The following is a 21,879-nucleotide window of genomic DNA, read 5'->3' as shown; positions in this document are numbered from 1 at the left end:
ACACCTGAATCGGACTCCTCTCATTCAGCTCCCCTCGCCCCTGTGCTGCGCGGTCATGTGATACGAGTTCACGTCGGGTCTGTCGGTGTCTGCGGTAATGGCGGGTAACGTCGCGCGACTCACCCTGAGCTGCTGGCCGCAGACTCCGCAAAGCGCTCCGCCCAGGCAGCGCTCTGTTGGGTTTAGGGTACCTGCTGTGTGATACTTTTATCAAAACGGGCCCAAAAATGAGTGTGGATCCTTTAGCTTTTAATCCTGAACAATAAAGCATTTAATTCACCTTGAAGAAGAATGTTTTTTTTTTTTCTCACACGCGCTGTAATCTCCTTACTGTTGCTCTTATTGTTGTATTCAGACAATCTTTAAAAAAAAAGGTCCTAGTCTGCCATTTGCAAAACCAAAAGCGGGGCACGCAGGTCCCTCCCCCAGATCGGGGTGAGAGGGGATTCCTCTGCTTGCAGCGGGAGTGGGCGGCGAATTTGTCTTGTGTCTGTAAGCAGTTGCGGTGCTCAGACAGAATGCTGATGAGCAGCTCTCCCGGGGCTGCGGTCTGCAAGGGGGGGTATGGGGGGGCGCTCTGTGGACGGCAGTGTTTTGACAACAGCGCACCCCCCCGTACAGTAAGAGCCCACTGGCTGCCAGCTCGGTGTCGTCCCCGGCCCTGCTCGCCAGCTGCCAGGAGACCCGTCCCGCCCCCTGCGCCGTGTCCCGGCCCGGGCCCCGATCCCAGACCAGCGCCGCCAGGGGAACAGCAACGCCCCGCCCCTCCCCCCGCCCCCCCACCACAGGGCCACACCCCCCAACAACCTCCCTGTGCGGCTCCTCCCACCCTCACCTCTCTCCACCAATCAAACGCGGACCCCCGACTTGACTGGCGTGAATCTCGTTTCTGGCGTGAATCTCGTTTGTTTGCACGGTCTTCATTGCCTTTAATCGCTCCCTAAACGAGTCCAGGCGCTCTGGTCTCACTTTAAGCTCCTTTATAGTTTGTTGTTCAATGTTCACAAGTTATCTCTATCTCTATCATCCTTATCGTGTTTGCGATTGAGATTGTGGATCTCTCTCGCAGAGATTGACTCTTTGAAGGCTGCGTGGCTGATAAGAGTGGCCTGTTCAAGCAACGCTCCCCTCGACCTTTAAAGACCCGGCTGATAAAACCCGGCAACGTTGGGACGTTGACCTAGTTGCCTCAGATGGCCTGAGGCCGTGACTCAGAGGAAGTTGTTATGGATACTGTACACTCGTGTACGTAATCGTTACATTCCTGACCGCCGCCTTTGCCTGTACTTCAAGGTCAGCTCATTTAGCTCACAGATTTTATCAGATAATCCAGAGCTGCCACTCCCTGTAAATGTCAAAACTTCAAACACTTACACTCCGGTAACTGTTGACCTTTACTAAAAAGGCTTGATCTTCCTCGGCGGGGTATGTTGTGTAAAATGCAGAAAATGAAAGGGGAATTACACAAGTCCTGCACTTAATTCCTCGCAACGGCAGATTGTGAGTAATGTTATTGTTTTGCCTGTGATGGTTTGCTCCGTGTTACCAGCATGGCATTTAGAGTGAATTAGGCACGGCCGTTGTTTTCACAGGCGTGACGGCTTCTCAGGCTCGCATTTTCATTTTCAGGTGTGTGTGTCTGTGTGTGTGTTTTTATTTCCTCATAAGTCATCCGAGAGTTATGTGACAAAGAAAGGGAACACCTGCCGTCTGAATCATCTAATTGGCACTATCAAAGATTAGGGGGGGGGCGCTGTGAGCAGGGCACAGGGGATTAACGTACAGAACGGAACGCAAGCGATTTGGCAGGTGCTCGTTGCGGGGAAGCTGGGGCTTGTTCGGTTGCAGGACAGGAGGCTCCTGTTCGGTAAAAGCAGCGCCCTGGCTGAGAGCTGCCAGCCCTTGGGGGAGGGGTGGGGGTGGTGACGGAAGACTTGGCACATAGGAATGTGTTGCACAAATAAAACTGCGGGCGCATGCATGCCATCGGCATTGGCCTTTCACTGCCCTGTGCGGCGATAGTGATCTGATCAGGTGTACTCTGGCACATTCGTTTGCAGAGCCGGTGTTAACACCTCACATCACTGCACCCTGGTACCTGCGTCATTACATATGTTATAGCACCCCCATGTTACCACTATGCCTCATGGTGTACACAGTGTTACACAGTATTTTTTGTATTAAAACCTCACTTGCCCGAGCAAGGTGTAGACAAACACATGCCACAATGCTCAAACAGTTCCAGGGAGGCGGGGGTGGGTGGAGGCGGGGGGTTGGGCAGAGGAGCCCCTCCCGCTCTCTCTGTTTTCGCCGGTTTTGCCGGTTGGGTTTCCCCTCCAGCCCGATTTCCTCCCCAGCCCTTTCCTCCCCCTAATCTCCATCCCGCATCGGCAGACCTGGTTAGACCCAATTAAGGCACGGCCCCCCCGACATAGTATTACTGGAGTTTGTAACTATTACGTACTGTAAGTGCACACATATACATTGTCTATTGAAGTTTTGCATATGGTTAGTATTGTGTAACACAGTGTACCTACATAGTTCTTACACCGTACTTGTGTTATTACACAGGTGTACGACCACTGTCATTCAGACTGGCCCAGGTGTTTCTTACTTGGCCTGTGGTGAAAGTCATGTTTGCAGGTGGCTAGGATCATTCATCATTGCTCACTCTTGCTTCAGGGGAGTTTCTCTCAGTGACTGCTCTCTTGAGCGTGCTTGTAGGGTAGGTGTCTCAGAGTGATATTCTGGCAGTTTAATTTTCTGCCGCTTCAGATGTGTTCGGCCTTAAAGTGCGGAGCTCTGACCAGGGAGCCGCTGCTCTCTCTCCTCCCAGGGCACGGTGCCCTGTAGGGTACCACCTGGCCGCGGCTTGGCGCCTCTCTGTGGAAGCTCCGGCCCAGAACCCCCCCCGCCGCAGGCCAGGGGAAAGACGGGAGGAAAGCTAAATCAATGGCTTCCTTCTGGTGGGCGCTAATTTGCAAATCACGCTAAACAGGGATGCCTATCTGTTCCGCTGTCCCGCAGCATACACTCGAGACAGCTGGGTCAATACCTTCACAAGGCCCTTATTCATGAACCGGTCACTCCGCTGGGGATGCCCCCCACCCCCACCCCGGCACCCCCCCCCCCCCCCCAACCTCCCACCTCCGTACCTTTCCCAGTTTCTAATAGCGAAGCGTTGGTTTACCGAGACTTTATGGACATCGTGTTATTGTATACTGTGCAAACACGGTTTTATGCATAGCTAACAGTGAAGCGCACTGTGACGGCTCCCTGAAGGGATGCAGGCTGTGCGTGCAGCTGTCTCGCTTTGCCACGCCGGGCAGTGATTGGCCGAGACATGTGCGCAAAAGCCTTTTTGGTGGAATTTAGTATGCAGCCCTGTAAGGCTGAGATGGAATACTTGGCTATTCGAGAAGGAGATTATGAAGCGCTCGCTTGAGTCCGTAGCCAAACACTTGTGTTAGTGTCGCAGTACTTACGGAAAAATTCAAACCGTTTTCGTTAGTTCGTTTCCATCAGTATTCGAAACAGTACTCGAGAACGCTGCGTAAAGTGACATAATTCACTGATAGTATTTACTGTCCTGCCCAAACTTGTCAGCGAATGTGTATCTCTTTCCAGTGAGTCATTATTTGCATAAAAAGAGCTGAAGTTTTCGTACAGCGTGTTTCTGTATGCGTGGCGGTGTGGGGGGGGTGGGGGGGGTGGGTGTGGAGTGGGAGAGTGATTATTTGACTGTTCCATCAAATATTCCAACAAATGAATTGAAGTGTATGTCCCAAGGGCATGACCAGGAAGTCAGTTCGGAGGCCAGACCTGTGATCTGATATCCTGCTCTGTCTCCAGGACCGGGGGGGGATCCACCATGGGCTGTCGCCTCGTACGCCAGCGCCCCCCCCCCCCCCCCCTCCTCCTCCTCCCTGTCCGTCAATCAGTCAGCTGCTGACAGCGCCGCGGCGTGCCGCGAGATGCGCCCGTCTGAAACATGGCTGTTTAATCGCACAGCCAGCTGGTCTTTTGTCGCGCTTGCTTGTTCCATCACAATGACGCCCGCGAGCTGTTTGAGAGGCGGGGGGTGAGGGGACAGACACTCTCCCAGGCCCCCTCCGCCCCCTGCCAGGGCTCCGTGGCACTGGAGGCCGTGTAACCAGACTGATAGATGGGCTGTGGGCGCGAGGGTGGGGCGCAGGTGCAGACCAGAGAGAGACCCTAACCCCCCCCCAACGGCCCCCCCCCCCCCCCCCGCCTCCCCCCACTTCAATTTCCCCACCTGTCACTGCTCCAACAAACATTTACAGCATCACATGACCGGCTTCCACACCCCCCCCCCCCCCCAATCCCTGTTGGTGGGAAAATTTGCCACAGACGCATTTTTGAAGTGAAGAGCAGCGCTGGGGGTGTGTCTCGGGCCAGCGCAGCACTGAGAAGTGAAGCCGCACGGCAGAGAGAAATGCCTGTTGAGAGACAAGGAGAGGGAGGTTTATCAAAACTGTAAGTGTGTAGAAATAAGGACAGGACGCAGCAGCCCTTGCGCGTGATAATAAAAAACACACTGGGACGTTGGGGAACATTCCGGAATTCAGGAAGTGTCCCTGAAACCCCCGCCGGGATCGTTCAGCACGGGGAGCACCTCTCGGAGACACCGAGGGGTTAAGCAGGAGAAGGATTTTTTTTTTCCCTCCCTCTCATCCCTTGCTTAACGTATGGTGTAGTTCCCTCCCTTCTTTGTCATTGTTGAGCCGAAGCCAAGAACATTCCGTTTTTGCAGCGCTGTTTAATGGTCAATTTTAGGGGGAAGAAAAAATAAATCCCACCGGTTTTTCTTTTTTTTTTTTTCTGAAACAGAGCTTGCGAGGGCTTTATAAGAAAAAAAAAAGACTGTTGGCTGGAAGGGGCTAGCTGAGTTCAGTCTGCAGAAGTTGTCCTTTAAAGACACAGGGCATTCTGTATCATTGTCTCTCTTTTCAGGTTCTTGAGAAGCGCTCACCTGACGGGTCCTCTCATGTCCACCTTTCCCTCGAGCCTAGAGTGACGCTTTCGTGAATAACCGCTCCTCTCCATCTCATTCTCATGCGGCACTGCGCTGCGAAACTAAAGCACTTCAGAAAGCAGCTTATCGAGTTTGTAACGATTTTGTGTGCCTGATAATGGATAATGTACTCTGCTCAGGAGCAGCGGCACAGGGCTTAGGAGTCTGGCGCAGCGGGTGAGAGTTGAAGTTTACCGAGCGTGTTTAAAAGCGAAGGATCTTTGCAGTCGGGCCAGTTGGAGGAGGGGGGAAAAAAAGAAAAAGACAGGAGCTGAAACCTCCCTAATGAGTAGCAAGTGGCGTGATTGCGGAGCATGTGATTATCCTGCTTAGGTAAAGTGAGGTAAAGGGAGGCCAAAATGTGGGTGCCAAATGGTATGCTGTTTGAGGGTGAAATTCCGTGCATTTCTGCTGTGATGCCGTCGCATTCTTTCCAGGACTGCGCAGGTATCGGGGGGTGGGGGCGGGGGGGCTTGAGCTGCGCTCTTGCGGGCTCTCCGCTTTTCCGCTGACAACGTGCTCTCGCTGAGAAGAGCCAAGCGATGCCAGAGTGGTCACTGTTTGTGCCATATGTGTTTTTGCTCCGATATACAGACCCATGCGGTCTTGTTTCTCAGCTCTCCCCCCAAAAAAATCCATGGGGTGCTACAGTGTTTAATTTTCTGTTGCAGGGGAGGTCAAATGAAACGGGTTAACTCAGGGCCGGAACAAAACACCATGCTTTGAGCTGTTCCCCCTGGTTCTTTCCTGTAATCCCTCCTCTCTCTGTTTTTTCTTTGCAGACTCCCAGCAGTCAGGAAGTCCCAGCAACAATGAGCCAGGCAAAAATCCTCCAGGTGTGTAGCAGTATCCACGCATACCTTCAGTTCAGCAGCATGGGGCCCCCTGAGGGGGCTAGAGAGGCGGGACGGTTGTGTGTGTGTGTGTGTGTGTGTGTGTGTGACCCGTAAGCTCTCCCACACTGTGGCCTGCTGTTGCGCATAGAGCCTGCTCATAGTTTTACTTTGCACACCGGGCACCAGAACATGAAGGACTCTTGCAACGTTACTGAAATGGTGCACCCCGCTTCCAACGTTACAGAAACGTTGTGGGAACATTGCTGCTGGGCCACAGGGCCTGCCCACGCATGCTTGCGACGTCATGTGTTGCCTTCATTATCACAAGCTTTTGTCAAGGGCATTAAATGTTCTTCTTTCCTGAGAGCGAAAAGACGCCTCCCGCCGTGAGTCCATTAAGACAGCCCTTGGGGGAGAGCAAAATCGCGGTAGCCCACAATCCCTTGTGAAAAGCGGACGAGAGAGAGAGAGGCCTCCTCGATTACAAACCCCAGCCCTCTTTGTAAGACCCCGGGTGTCACCATCCGCCACTCCTCCATCCCCCGTTTGAGGTTTTTTACGAGCCTGGACAGTTTTCTCTAACGATGTTTTGGGGCGGAATGCCTCTGTGAGCGTGCCCCCTGGCCTGCTTGGTGTGCGTCTATGCACATCCACTCACCACTGACATTCAGAGTGCCACTTGAGACCCCCTCCTGCAGTACCGAGCGAGCCTTTGAACCTCTTTCTTGTGACCGTGGCGTGGCCCTGCGAGCGGCAGAACCGTAAGCCGAGCGTGCGGTCGGCCCATGGTCAAACAGCGCTCCCTCTGTAACTGTCAACGTCCTCTCCTGCTGTGTGCGCCCCCTGCACAAGGTAGGGCAGGGTGATTTACAGGGAGGTCAAGCGCCCCTATTCTGAGGGCTGAAAGATCAGGATATTGCACGGTCCACAAGACCACTGTCCCCGTGCCAGGGCAGGCAAACAGGAAGTGGCACAGTGTTCATCTCCAAAGTTTGTGGGTCAGAATGGAGTAAGGGAAGGAAAGGGCGGCGATCCGGTGGCCTGTGCAGATGCGGAGTGCTGTGGCCGTACTGCCTGTGGCTTTGAGATGAGGAAGCGACCCTCAGCTCGCTCGGTGCAGCATTCTGTGACGCTGCCTCTCCTGGCTGGTTCGGCATGCTGGCAAGCCAGTTAGCCATTTCGTGATGATTGATGATGATTATCAGGTATTAGTATTTATTTCCTCAAAACTCTTATCATGGGAGGGAATACATAGCTCACATTCACCATTCCCCATCCCGTCAAAGTTTTTTTCCCCGTGGGCTTTGGCATTGCCAGCACACATATTAACCTCACCACATCATTGTCTGCATGTGACCAGCGCGATCCATTGATACACTTGTATGCATCCAGTGGCTGTTTTTTGCACTACAAGTCCCACAGTGCACCACAGGTGCACAAGCACTGAGCAGAGGAGAGGCACTTAACCATGAGCCACTTGGAGGCCCTACATTATTATTTCAAACAATCCAGGATTAGATCCTTCTCCCAGGAGTACAGTGGCAGTACCCCACCCTGCTTTTGAACTGGCAAAACCTAGTTCCATAACCACTATGCCACCCACACTGTCATTTCCTGGTGAGACAAGCCTGGCAGCACAGCGCCGGGGAGAAAGTTCCCACAAGTGCTGATCCGGGATCAGTGTATCTGCCCCCACTCCAGTTTACCCACCTTAATAGCTCAGAGAGCCGTGATCCTGTACCAGCATTCGCAGGCATTGTCTACCTGTGACAGGACAGGACAAAAACATATCAGCCTGATATCCATGCAGAGGCAACCAGTGGAGGCCTAGTCCACCATCCAGGGAGGGAGGAGCTGAGCCAATGAGCATCTAGTCACTCCACATTCTGTTTCACATTTATTGGACCTCTATATTTATTCATTGCACGCACAAAGACACAGTGCCGAATGATGGCCTCGGCTCGCCGCATTTATAAAACCCCACGGTGGAATCCCCTGAGGTCAGTAAGTGGTCGGAGAGCGGAGAGTGTGTGGACTGGTTAACCTTTAGTGGTGCCGGCGGGAGAGGGAGCCCCGGAAGGGCCGGGGATTAGGGCCTGATGGGATTACCGGGGCCAGGCGAGGATAAGCCTGGCCTCGGTGGAGCCCAGCGTTCGTCCTCCCGGAGGTCAGACGGCAATTAGTCCGCCACCCGACGTCCCACGCCGGCACCCGCTACGCGCATGGTCCCCCGAGTGTCCCGGGGCCCCCGGGCAGAGGAGGAGAGGGGAGCGGCCCTTTCTTCTCGAAATTATCGCGAGGAAGCCGGGGCCGCGTGCACAGACGGGGTGCGGTGAGCGGGGCAGGCGGCTCAGCCCTCAGCAGGCCGGCGTAAGGTGATTAGCGCCTGGCTCGGGCCCGGCTGATCCCCTCGCTGGGAGCGGCTGCCAGCACACTTAAAGGCAAAAAAAAAGGAAAGGGGACCTCATTCAAAACTTGGGAATGCTGAAATGTTGCATTTAGGCCTGTTTTTGTCGCCTGCCCAAATAAAGCCGCTCATTTATTGTAAAGCGATTTTAAAAATCGCCTCTCCCAACCACCTACCCAGTCTGTGTTCACAATAAGGGCTTTCTTTATATTGGTGGAGAATGGTGTTCTCTTAACCCCCTGTAAAACGCAACGCGGTAGAAAACTTTTATGCAGCTGCTTCAGTTTAGTTCAGATAACTCCCCTAAATGGACACCCAAAAGGGCATTATATGTTTCAGCAGTAAGATGGGTCTTGAGTCCTGGTTTAAAAGTGACTGAGACACGACCACAATGACATTGAAGTAACAACCACGGGCTTTTGTTGCTCCCGACCGTATGCGAGTTTGAGTGCTGTGTGTGCATTTGACCACATGGGACCTTGGGGGCAAAACAGGGTGTACACCCCCTCTCCAGGGAGCGGGGCCAGCCGGACTTTTAATCCCTCTGCGAGCGAGGGAAGACGGGCCTTTAACGGCCACCTTTTTAAAGAGGGAGGCAGAGACCTGTAATAAGCGTCTGTTTCTCCGCGGAGACCTGAGTGCTACAACAAAGCATTCCGCCCCCTAGCCCCTGGCTACCGGGCGCGCTGTCTGCTTTTAATTAGGCCTGCCTACCGGTGCTGCGGGCCGCCCCGTTCAAGGAGCGGGGCCTGGCACAGTGCCGGCGGAGGAACAATGCTCTCCCCTCCCCCCTCCCCCCTGCGGTCATTAACATTCCAGCCTCGCCGGCGTTCGCCTCTGCGGCCGCTTTTGGCACCGGACTCGACCGCAAACGTGCCGTTCTCCGGTGGGTGGCGGGTCTGACGCCGGCCGGGTTTTCGGGGGGCCCCGCCGCCGCCGACGCCACTGTCGTTCCCCCCGGGGTCGGCGGCTTGTGGACGGCGTGTCTGGACCGACGCCTGAGGCGGTTTAGTTTCGGAGCAGCCTGCGCAGGTCTGCGTACGCTCCAACGTTGGGGGAAATGACAGGGAGCGGATGACTCACGCCCCATGTCGCTCCCCTGGAGCATTGTGGGTAGAGCCAGCAGACCGTGGGAGGTCTGCTCCGCCCAGCCTCAGCAGAAACTCCCCGATGGGCCTTGCCGGTCTTTTAGCCCTATATGTGACTGTAAACAGTGGAGATTTCTCCTCACAGGGCACCTAGATTCAGAACCAAAATAGATTATCTGCAGATTATCTGTATCTGCAGTGATTGTTTGATAAAGCATTTTATCAGTCAGCCTTCTAAGCTACTTGTTTTACTAGCAATCATTCAAACACTGGATACGCACACTCTCTACAGAGAACTTGCCATTAATGTTGAGCACCGTTCTGGTCTGTGTGATAATAGCAAGTAATAATGGGGTGATAGCAAGGTCAGTGGCTGATTGTTATTCAGTGATAACCCCCAAGTGCCCTTTAAACTGTCCAACCAATAGGAGTACATGTGCGCTAAAGAGAAAGGCATATTACAGTGCTCTCCATGGTAGTGTCAGGGGAAGCCTCTTTTAGTTTAACACCAGTTTAAATCCAGTGTTGATTGCATTGCTTCAAGAACAGAAAAATGAACTAGACCTGCTTAAGGCCTGTCGTCACCTTCCTCTCCCCTGTGTCTTCTTTCCGCAGGTTACCTGGAGGACAGCTTCATCAAATCCGGAGTCTTCAGCGTGTCTGAGCTGGTGCGAGTATCCAGAAGTAAGTGTCGCCACCATCACGCTGCAGTGTCCCAGCATGCACCTCTTCCATCCGCAGCAGCAGGGGGCCCTGAATCTGTCAGCTCCAGTCCTCAGGGGCATTTCCTGACTGTTTTAGGCCCCGACTAAAGAAAGGAAATGGAGTTACTACATCTAAAATGGCTTTCAGGCTCCCCAGAGGGACTATCATTAGCTTACAGTGGAGTATTTCCAAGGATTTGGCTAAATAAAGCTGGGATTGCTTTACAGAAGTGCGAGAGTTATTAGTTTTGTCCTTGAAAAAACATGACTCAGAGAGCAGATTTAATTGGAGAACGCCAGAAGACAACAGCATATCATGTGGTAGTCTTCACCTCGCGTGCTGTGTTTTGCCTACTTGTGCTGTGCTGTTGAAGGATTGAAAGGTCTGTCTTAAACAAGCGGGCCTCTCAGAGGCAGTAGGTGGGTCTCTGTGATAAGCGCTCACCACGTCTCATGACCCACAGATGGGAAAGGCAGCATCTCGCAGTGTCGGAGAGCGAGGCTGTTTTTTAGCTGGAGTTCGCCTCTCTGTCCGCCAAAAATACCTCTGGGCTGGCTGAGGGTGGAGGCTGACGCTGTAGTCGAGTGGGTGGCGCTGGGGCCGGTTTCTTTGCTCAGTGCTGCTGGTAAACTGGTGCCCACAACAGAGCCAGTCCCGCACGCCACGCTTTCATCAGCTCCAATACACTCGCCCCTCATAGGCCATAAAGCCTGCAAGAGTGCGGGGGAATCTAACATGCACCGCAGGACCCAGCCCCCTGAAAAAATGATATCTTTGGTGTCAGGCAGTTTGAGAGGGCAGCCCAGAGAGTGGGGGCCTTAACTACAGGGGTGTTGCACGTGGATCAGCAGTTTATTTAGTTCTAGTTTAGTTGCTACCCAGTTTGAAACATGACACCCCCCCCCCCCTTTTGCACCCACGACGGCTCTCCTGCTCTTAGTTTTAACCAGGCGAACGGAACGCCCAAGAACCCCCCCCCACCCCCCCCGACCCACTTCCTCAAGGCCGCCTCACCCCCTCATCTCTTCCCCCTCACCCACATACTCTTTCCCCTCTCCCCCTCCGGCAGTATGGAACCTCTTTGTTCGAGTGTGCAGGTAGCGTGCTTCACTTTAAAGCTAACTCGGCAACGTTCGACATAAAACAGCGGCCCTCCGGTTCTGAATCACACAGGGCGGGTTTATACTCAGGCAGCCTCCTCCTCGGCGACCTGCGGCGCTTACACCCCACACTCAGCAGCCGAGTTATACATCCGCGGCAGCAGCCGGGTACCTGGCGGGGTGTCCGCTCACGACCCGCACATCCAGACCCCCCCCACCGCTGACATCAGCACAGGTTAGGGATTAAGCACTGAAGGCCTTGGCTATAATGTACAGTATGTCATGTGCTTTAGAGGGAAAATAAAGCCAAGACATTATGTAAGCCAGCGTTGCGTTAGGCATTGTCTTTATCCGGCAGCACACACACACTGTCCAGAGAGATTAGGCTCGACTATAAAAAGAAGTGTGTGAGATACGCTCACAGACATGCTCCCGCAAAGCCAGAAGCGGAGCCGCGTAGCCGAGTCTTGACATTGAACTTGCGTATGTGTACTATTCGACGCAGCAAACAGGTGACTTTAAAAAAATATTCACACCTTGACAGCTTCTGGAAAAAACCCAGAACAGCTGACACACCTGCTATTGTGGGTGAGCAGTGCACAGGCGTGCAGATGTTTATGAGCGGTGTCAGTCTGTCAGCAGCAGGTTGGCTTCCCACAGTTGATTAAACTGCATCTCTGAGAAGATTAAGAGACCGAACGAGGCCGAAGGGGTGCCCTATTAACCCGTCACAGCCACATTCATGCAGGAGGGCGTGGTGCTCCTCCGGGCACATCCGGAATTTGCATATTAACCAAATGCCAGTCTTGCACCGAAACCCTGTTCTGTGGAAATGATGGCACAACCGTGAATCACTTTTGCTGCCCCGACTTCCTGCCACATCAAGGCCCTTTGCGCTTGCCTGGGTGTTGCCGTGGCATTTTTCTGGGAGGCGCAGTGCATTTACGCCCAACGATACCTTCACGCCATCTACTTGTTTTTGACATAATGAAAGGATTGAGTTTGTGAAGTGCATTATGGGATGGCAGCGAGGCTGGTTTGTTTCCAGGGTGCACCGCAGAGGATGGTGCTTAGCGTGGAATGCCTCAGCAAATGTCCAGCTATATGTATGGGGAATAGGAAAAAATATACTGGTTTGCTCTATAAGTCACTATGGATATGTGCATCTGCCAAGCCAGTAAATACAAAAATGTTGTGGGTTGGCTCACTTTACCAGCTCAGGATTAATTAATTAATCCCCTTTTTGAACGTTGTCATTGTTCATGTATAGGTTTGCTTCTGTGTAAATATGGATCTAGCCTGAATAAATCTTCTTTTGGGGATGCTAGGTCATGTGTTTCTCAGACCTTTATAGTTTCATCATATGTGCTGGTGACCTTTATATCTCCTTGTGGTCTTAACATGTGAGTGGAAACCCCAGCGCCTCTAACAGTGTGTTTGTGTGTATGTGTATTTGTTTGTGTGTGTGCGTGGATGACGTACCTGTCTGTTTGTGTGTATATGTGTATTTTCCCTCACAGCACCCATCACCCAGGGAGCTGGGGTGAACTTCTCCATGGACATGCCCAGTCAGCCATACTACCACGACCTGAACTCTAGCGTGGGGCTCCACCGGTCACTGTCATCCCCGCCCGGCAGGTCAGTGTCACGCCCACTCTCCCGCTCACGTCTCCGCTAGGGGTTTAGCGAGGAGCTATCAAAGTCACAGCAGTCAGGACTCTGCTTCCAAATATTGTAGATTTGCAGCTTCAGCACTCACACAGTGTACAACTGTGGTTATTTTTCATGGATATCATGCTCGCAGCGGTGGGTGGAGCAGCACAATATAACTATTCCAATATGCCATTGCGGTGGGAGGCCTGTTTCTCTTTCTGAATCATGACCTTCACCCCCCTCCCCTCTTAGCAAACGGCCCAAGACCATCGCCATCGAGGACAGCATGGAGACCAGTCCATCTGGGGACTTCTACTCGTCCCCCAGCTCCCCGGCCAGCAGGACCTGGCACGAGCGAGACCAAGGTGAGGACTGGGGACAGGAGCGGGGACGTGAGGGTGACGGAGCGGGAGAGGACCGGGGACAGCCTGAGCTGTTTGTCCTTGCCATCTTTTTTAACACACACAAGTCGATCAGCATTTAAAAAGGAATACAGCACTTTATACTTTTTACACATTTTCTTAAGTAGAAGTGAAAAGTTTTCCCGGATGGAAAGTCAGTCAGTATTTAAACGCACACCCCAGGGGAAGTGCTCACCTGGCCCCACCGCACCGGGCACACACCAGTTCTGTGGCTTTCACGAGGCTGATTTCCTTAACGCCTGATATGTGCCGTCGAATGCTTTCCCTGGGTGTCATATTCTCACAGAATCACCCAAAGTTCCTTTGGAACACGTGGAACCGTTTTGTGTGTTCGGTTGTATCTGATTACTCCTGCTGCGTGTACCCTGGCCTCTGCCTCGGAACACAGAAAGGACAGGCTCCACGCAATTTTATTCAGCCTGATCTGCTCTGATCCGCTGATTGCTCTTGGCTCTTCTGCTACTGAGGATAACAGTAATGTTTTTTGTGCAAGTATGTAAAAAGGCTTATAGCATTGTAGCTCATTTGAATGGAAGTTACGGAAGGCTTCATTGCTGCTCGTAATCACTGCTGTCATGCAGTAGAAACTGCTCACAAAAGCACATGTCTACAATGTTGGAAGGGATTACTTGTTATGATGGAGCGCAGAAACCCTGAGTCTACGTGTAGTTTTCTTCACCGTCGTCCTGGCAGCCCTGCTCACCTCCTCTCTCTCCTCTAAAACGGATGCCTCTGGCCCCTGGGAGTGCGGTGGGTGGAGATTAGGAGTGTAGTGGGTGCTGTGTTAGTGGGCATATCTAAAGAAGGAACAGCAGCCCTGTCCCGTCGCCGGAGGTGCACGCTAATAAACTGCAGAGAGAGCACGGCGGTACCGCATCGCCGGTGGCACACGGCAGGCACATTGTCCTCCGGTGTGCATTCATGCGAGCGTCTGCCTGCGTTGGCATGTGTGTACAAGAACATTTGTGGGCATGCCCATGTGAATGAGTGTGTGAGTGTGTGTGTGTGGGTGTCTTAGTGTACACTGTGTGCTTTTGTTCACACGCACTACACCTAAATCCACACTGTCCAGGCTCTGGATTTTGGAGGGGGGGGGCATAGGGGCCCAGCCATTCTGCAGCGGGACAGAGTGCTCACACCCACGGGCTGAAGGCGATGCTACTGCCACTCCCTTCCTGTTGATCAGATTAGAGCTATTACCCAACTCAGTGGTATTATCTAAAAATAAAACAAGCGATTGCTTTTAGCCCACATACGAGGATATTGTACCAGAGATCATGTAAGGAGTGTTGCCTACAGATCTGGAGAAGTGGTGTAATATCAAGTATTATGCAGCACATGTATCAGTCACAGCACCCAGAAATGTTGATAGACCTGTCTGTGCAGTAGCTGTTATCTAGGAGGATTTAAGTGTTTCATTTCTCCAGAGCTCCGGAAGCACAGCTCTAATGCAGGTCCATGTAGGTGTGACTTGTAACATGCCGAACTGATCTCAGGTCAGAGAAAAGCGCCACCAAGTTTCCCCCTGCCGTGCTCCATGCATTTATTCTATGTACAGCATGGCTCTGGTGCTATGCGCTCTTACGCAAGAAACAGAGACATGTGACTCTGTCCCAGTGCTGCCCACTGTGGTAACGAGCGGTCCAAGCAATTTGACCCAAAGGCCCAGCAAAGTCCTGTTCGACCACTGTTTCTTTAGGAGCTCAGTGGGTCGACGCGATTGATAAGCCCTGTCCTGCTGTTGCAGTTTAATCATTTGGCAGACACTCTTACCAGAGTGGCTTATGACGTATTGCAAGGTAAAACAGTGCATGTAAAAAGGCCATATAAACAGCGTGGTTCCAGAAAACATTAGTAACGTGTAATGAAGAAACATGATAGCATATGTGCGTAACGCTAATATAGTGACGACAGCGCCGCAGTCATAGCTCTATGGTCCCTGATGCAATAAATACAGAAACTCATAAAGACTCTCACAACAAAAGCTGCAATGTCCAAAACATTGCATTAAGCAGTATTAAGCAGAAAAGCTCTCTAAACAAAATGCTATGATCTACTGCATCTACTGCATGACTAATACAATAACATACAACAACGGAGAATTTATTCCCATAAACAGAGGACTTCTCTCTGAGTTTGCTGGAATGAGTTAGCAGTTAGCGTGACCTTTTGATGAATGCCATTTTAACAGTAAGCTTTTGGACTGAAGCCTGCCTCGCCGCCGCCGTGGTGAACTCTTTCTCTAACTGTCGGAATTGTGGGGAACTTTCTCCCAGCACCAGGTGTGAGCAGTGCATGCCGATGTGGGGTGAATTATGGTTAGAAGCTGCCTCTGCGCTTATGTCCTTCTGATCTTTAGCCCAGGGTTCAACTGCACTGCACAATACAGTGAGAAGCAGCAGTAGCCACGAAGGGATGTGCACATTTGCATTTGACAGGAAAATTTAACTTTTAATACAGAGCCTTGAATATTATGTGAAAGCTTCTAAAAATATACGAATGCTAACTGCAAATTTAGGATATGCTGTCGCGGCTGAGCTTTGAATTCCAGCTTTACTGGATGGCTGTGTGCGGCGTGCTTGAACAATGGAAGACCCTCGTTACACACGGTATCAACTCACAGCAGAGCCGTGATTGTAATTCACAGGCGTCTACAAATCAGATCACTACAAACCGCAAATTCTGCATAGCCGCAGCCAGTGCAGGCCGAGGTGTAGCGCTCGGGGTTTGAGCAGAGTCAGATCGACTGGGTTAGGGTTTCAGCTAGTGCTGGAGGGCAGGAGGAAAACCTGTAGCTCTGCATTGCTGGGGGCGGGGGGTGGGGGGGGGGGTCAGGGTGTGAACAGGTGTGTGAGACAGACAGGTGCTGCGATGCCTGTTTGAACTTGTCCTCGATGAGCACACGCCACTGGCTAACAGGTGGCTAGCCAGTTGGCGGGTCACGTGACGTCGTCCCCGGGGGTACCGGCGGTGACAGGTTGCTGCCGGGTTGGGGGGGGGGGGGGGGGTTGGGGGGAGCTCACAGCTCCTTTGAAGGGGGAAACAGTTGCAACGGAAGCCTCCTTGCGCTGGGTTTTGACGAAGCCCCGACCAAAGCGCGTTTCCCAGCCCACCTCTCGGCCTCGCAGGAGGTCTGTGAAAGAGACCGCCCCAGGCCTCTGGAGAGGGGCGAGAAAACGCAGAAAGGGAAAGTCAGCACAGAATGTTCTAGCGGCGTTGTACCTTTGTTAACGAGCACTCAAAGAATTCCCAATGTTCCTCTGCGCCGTTCCGAGACTTCGACCCCGCTGATGAGGTTCGATGATGTCATGCTTTAACGCTGTGGCCTCAGGGGTTGGGGTGGGGGCGGGGGAGGGGGAGGTGGCTGTTCATGAGAAAGTAGTTGTTTTGTTAAGAAAATATTAGACAGAAAACGGGAGAAATATTAAATCCATATGAGGCCTTTGCAGGAAGCCACCAGCTCCGCCAACTGCCTGTCCCCGTCTTAGCCCCCCTAACCGCATTTATGGTACGAGGAGCAGGCCGAGCGGCCGTCCGAAAGCGGGGTATCCTGAATGAAATGTACAGAAGTATTTTATGCTTTGACATTTTTTGAGGTTGGCTCACCTTTTTTCTTTTTTTTTTTACCTCTCGAGCCTTCCCACTGTTGCTTTTTTGGCAGGGAGCTGGAGATTTCGCTCAGGAAACACGTACAATAATAAACAGCTGTTTGCAATAAAGGAATATTAGCTTTCAGCCTCTCTGGTCCTGTCTTTCAGAGATACGCGGCCTTTCCCAATCAAGACTCCTTACATGTAAACAGAGTTTTTTAACCTGGGAACTAAACATGGTTTTGGAATGGTTTCCAAAACTTTGACATAAACTCCTTTTTTACCAAGCTAAACACAGTTTTGCACAGATCTGATGCAGCACATGTGGGTGTTTTTTTTTTCCATACTTCTAATAAGTATGAAATGGAAAGCTTGAGTACTTGAGTACAAGTAATTGAGTTTCTCATGAGTTACTTTCGCTGTAAAACGCTTGAAAACGCTGTACAGAACATCTCCCAGACTGTGTACCTGCTCATCCTTTCCTTTGACTGCAAAGTATTTATATTTCTACGACGTGTCATTTATTACTTCATTTTTTAATGCAGAGAGCAAATGTATGTGGTTATGTCCGAACAGTGTAAGTGAGATGGTTGAGAGGAGGATTTCCCTGTGGTGATATGAATAATTCCGGGGGGTGGTGAGGGGATTTTGTACATCTGAAAGCATTTACTGACGCAGGGCCAGGCAGGAGATAAGCGCTGTGTGCTGGAGTAGGCCCGGCTCACATGCATCAGTCCCTCTTCAGTTTGCCTGATTTTCTTTTAGTTAATTTTTTGTTGTTTTGGCTTTGGGGTAGACGAGAGCCAGATCTCCTGAAAGCGCTTTAAGCAGATTTCTTGATTCCTTGATTCACCTTGGTGTTAGACGCGCTCCGCCCCCCCCCCCCCCCCCACCCCCTCAGTTCCTGCTGATCTTGCAGGGCCGCGGGTCAGGAAAAGTGTCGATCAGCAAAGCACTGACTCGCTACAGGCTACCGCGGCTTCTTCTGGAGGACCACCTTTGCCTCCCCACTTGTATGACCTCGTAAGCTGCCTCAGAGCTTACATTTGACCTGTTACCCATTCATGCAGCCACAGGTGCACTGAAGCACCTCGGGTTGAGTGAGTTACTGCAACAGCGGTGCCACGCCTAAGTCTCCAACCCACAGCCTGTGGGTTTTTACGTCGAGTTCTCAAACCGGCAGGTCATGCTGCCCCGTTCGGTGTCGGCCCGGGGTGTGGGGGGACGCTGGTGCGTGCGCGTCGGTCCTGAACGTGTCCCTGCTGTCTCTCTTCCAGCAGACATGTCGTCTCCCACCATGAAGAAGCCAGAGAAGCCATTGTTCAGCCCCACCTCTCCGCAGGACTCGTCCCCGAGGCTCAGCACTTTCCCCCAGCACCACCACCCAGCCCTCGCAGGAGCCGGACACAGTGGTAAGGGCCGCCTCCTCCGAATCACCAGGACCTGGGGAGGGGTACAGTGGTACAAACCAACTTCTGGGGCTCAGAAAGGCAGGACATGTTGGTAGCAATCATGCTTGGGAGTAAAGGGGCTGGACAAAATTATAAAAACCAGCACCCAGAGCTGAAACCAGTGGCACAGAGTGGTAAGAAGCTAAAACGAGGGGGCCACAGAGGTAGGAGGTGGCGGTAGACAATGGCTAGAGACAATGGTTTGAACCACTGACTGAAAGTCACAGGGGGCCAGGTGTGGCAGCTCGTGGATGTGAGAACCGACATCTGGGCCTCATGGGAAACGGGGCACAGGTTGTCTCCCAGACGGGCCACTCGTGGGCTGGCAGTAGAGAAAGCAAGTTCCGCTGCAGTTTTTGTCACGGTGGCCATTTTCCCCTTCACAATTTAGTTGACGATGCAAATTTATGTGTGGCGAACGGCTGACATTGAAGCCTGACTTCTGCATTTTCTAATGCATGAGAGGAAGATAAAGTACGGCCCACCCAAGGAGCGATTTCGCTGGATCAATATACAGCATTTGTGTAAAGGCAGAATATATTGTTTGTCGATAGCGCTTTGCCAATCCATTGTCCTGCCCATGCTGTGCTGAGAAAGCTCTGCTCTTTAAATGGGAAAAGGAACATATTTATTAGCACTTAAAGCAAGTTATGAAGTGTGTGATTTACTGCATATTGCTCTGCCTCTGCAATTCCTCTCTCCGTCTCTGTCATTCATATCCTCTGTGTTATAGGCTATTCTTTTTCCCAGACAACACTGACTCTGGTACACGGTATTCCTGCTTGCTTTGTATGCTGGTGGTCTCTCACGTTCTACCGGTGCATCATGGGATAGTGGTGGTGCAAAATCATTGACTCGTTGTTGCTGGTGGTGTGTTCACCGATGACATTCTGTTGCCCTCCTTCCCAGTTATTTCGACAAGGAGCCCGCCCCCTCCTTCACCGCTGCAGTTCTCCGCCCCAGCCATCCTGCCCCCCGCCCCGTCAACCTACTTCTCCCATCCCACCATCCGCTACCCGCCCCACCTCAACCCCCCCGACGCCCTGAAGAACTACGTACCGCCGTACGACCCGTCCAGCACACAGGCCAGCCAGGTGAGTGCCCCTCTGCCGCACCACACCCTCAGGGATCAGGTTTCGGCCTAAACGGCTCTCGGCTGTCACGTGTGGACGTCACCAACTGAGTGCTCTTTCTTTTCCTTCTGAAAGAGTGGTGATTTCATAAAATGTCACTCACCATGACTAGGATTTTATGGGACAACCAAAAGTCGTGCTGAAGGCCAGCGACGTCTGTGAACAGATACTTGTTCGACAACTGTGACAACCCTGCTCCCTCTCACCCCCTAGTGTTTAAATGTGGTACTGCCATGCACTGCTGAGGGAGCCTCTCACTCAGCAAGCAGTGTTTATTTCAGTTCACTAGCAGCCTGTGCTGTGAAGTGGTCTGCAGTCAGAGAAGGCAAATGAGGCTCTGTCTGTTTGATATCAGTGGAAGCAAAACTTTGCCACAGCTTCATTTCACAAAATACCTCCTTGTTAGACACTCATCAGTGAATGTTTGATTTACAGGAGCCGTGTTTATTACTTACATTGCTGTAATTCCAATTCCAATTACGGGGAATAAAAACAAATGGAAGAAAATTGCTGTCACCCCTCTAAGCACATAAACTGATCTTTGGTTAAGACCCGCCCATTCGCCACTTCAGCCTTCAATTGGTCTTAGCCCGAATGTTCATAGAGGTCACTGAAAGAAACCTAAAGCCGATTGGCCGAGAGCGAGCCGCCCGGAAACCGCCGAGTCAGCTTTCCTGGGCGCTGTGCTCCTTGAACATCGGAATAATTCATGACGCTGAGAGATTCATGCGAGGCCCGACTAGATTGCTGTGGACGTGCAGTTTATTGCAGTTCAGAAAAGCATTTCCACTCATTTATTTATGCTCTGCGGAAAATAAATTATTCAATTTATCGTCATCCAGTTGGCCTTGTGCGGTGGGGAGTCTGTGCCAGTTTTCAGTCCCGCTAGGTAGAAATGGCGTGAAAACACCCCTCAATCTTGGGAGTTTGTTCTGCTTTCTCTCCCTTGATTCAGAAGTAAAGTGCAATATACGTTCAAGGCCGTTGTCAAATCTTCCTGCATTTGGACTTTTCTTTTTTTCCACAGGAAGGGGAATTGATGATGCTGGTTTGAAGTGGAGTCATGAATGAATCAATGTAAAAATTCTGATATCCTAGAGACCTCAGAGGGACTTTGTAATGTTGTGTGTCTGGAACATCCTGACTAATGTGTCCCATTGTTCAGCTGAAAGTTTGTTTAAAAGCCTGTAGTACTGACAACTAATTGGCCTGCCTGAGTCATTTTTGTTAGCACTCTTTAAATGACAGAATATGTTTATTTCCTGAAAGGTTAAACTGTGAATGTGGCATTTTAGCAGTAATCAAAAGCACGCAGTGTGCATGGGCTTATGTGGATGCTCCCAGCTGCTTTGATCATAGAGGACTGTGGGATTGTTAGCAACCCTTCCTCACACTGAAGTTAGTCAACAAAAATTAAGACTGCAGTCTTCCCAAAATCCTTCAGGTCATGCCGGGACAGGACACGAGTTTTGTCGTTCGAGACGCCCGGTATTCAGAATCAACATTCAGGAATGTCTCGTGCACGGCATAATAATCCAGAAGAGCGTCTGCCTTTTCCTTAGAATAATCCATCTATGTCAGCCTGTCTCAGTACACACGTTGCGGAGTGATTGATCCAAACCAGCTAACAAGCGAAAAACCATTTGCGGTCTCCCCCGTCGCAGTCTGCTGACCACTTGCAGCCTGTTCAGAACCGGCTAATGTAATCCGCTCTGCTACCACCCTGGTGCATTCAAGACTGTTTATTGTGGCCAGGCTTGTGTTGTGCTGGTAGGGGAAAATTGTGGGGCATGGAAGTCATCAATAAAGGGCTGCATAATAAATATGCCAACCAGCTATGCCGAGCACAGAACAGCAGCACATATGTGAACAATCTAAACCGAGAATGAGTGATTTTGCAAAGCTAACATCACACGCGGCATTTATTCTGATATACATTCAGTGGGAATGCAGTTTAGAGGCATTGTCAGTGTGCCCCCTCGGCACCACAGAAGACTGTGTGAACACTCTTATCCGTGCTGTGGACGCGTGGGCCTCGGTCATAATAATGATAAAATTAATAATTACAATAACGTTATTTTTTATATGAACCATTCACCTTACACTCAGATTGTCTGATATTAATACATTAAGCATCAGCACATTAAAAGGAAAGGAAAGTATGAATAAATACAATAGATAAACATTTCTACATATATACATATATATATATATATATATATATACACACACACACTATATATGGAACTGTTGTAAATGATAAAACAAGTAAAATGTAAATAATGAATGAAAGGTCTTCATAACATGTTTATCCTTCTGGTACGTGGCATGCTCACGGTTGTCTCTGCTGCGCAGCGCGGATGCCTCCTTAGCGTGCTTTTTTGAACATTGCCCTCGCCCTTTGTTCGTCCGCCCGCTCCTTTGATTCGCCTCATTCCCGGGGTGCAGCCAGCGCCCTT

General features: G+C 51.3%; 1 protein-coding gene across 10 annotated transcripts in view; it reads left to right on the top strand.

Annotated features, from left to right (window-relative positions):
• LOC118769850 (nuclear factor 1 B-type) overlaps positions 1-21,879 on the top strand; it is a 124,637-nt gene that overhangs the window by 79,202 nt on the left and 23,556 nt on the right. For 7 of the 10 annotated variants that reach the window (XM_036517199.1, XM_036517200.1, XM_036517205.1 and 4 more), the window contains 6 exons: positions 5,818-5,871; positions 9,982-10,050; positions 12,692-12,809; positions 13,077-13,189; positions 18,114-18,248; positions 19,197-19,381. In XM_036517199.1, coding sequence (XP_036373092.1) covers positions 5,818-5,871; positions 9,982-10,050; positions 12,692-12,809; positions 13,077-13,189; positions 18,114-18,248; positions 19,197-19,381 — 674 coding nt within the window. The remainder of the gene's footprint in view (positions 1-5,817; positions 5,872-9,981; positions 10,051-12,691; positions 12,810-13,076; positions 13,190-18,113; positions 18,249-19,196; positions 19,382-21,879) is intronic. The other 3 variants (XM_036517206.1, XM_036517204.1, XM_036517209.1) reach the window with 1 other exon arrangement.

This window comes from Megalops cyprinoides, chromosome 22, assembly GCF_013368585.1.
Source record: "Megalops cyprinoides isolate fMegCyp1 chromosome 22, fMegCyp1.pri, whole genome shotgun sequence".
Taxonomy (NCBI): domain Eukaryota; kingdom Metazoa; phylum Chordata; class Actinopteri; order Elopiformes; family Megalopidae; genus Megalops; species Megalops cyprinoides.
Note: the sequence above shows the minus strand (reverse complement) of the source record. Positions and strands in the feature narration are given on the sequence as shown.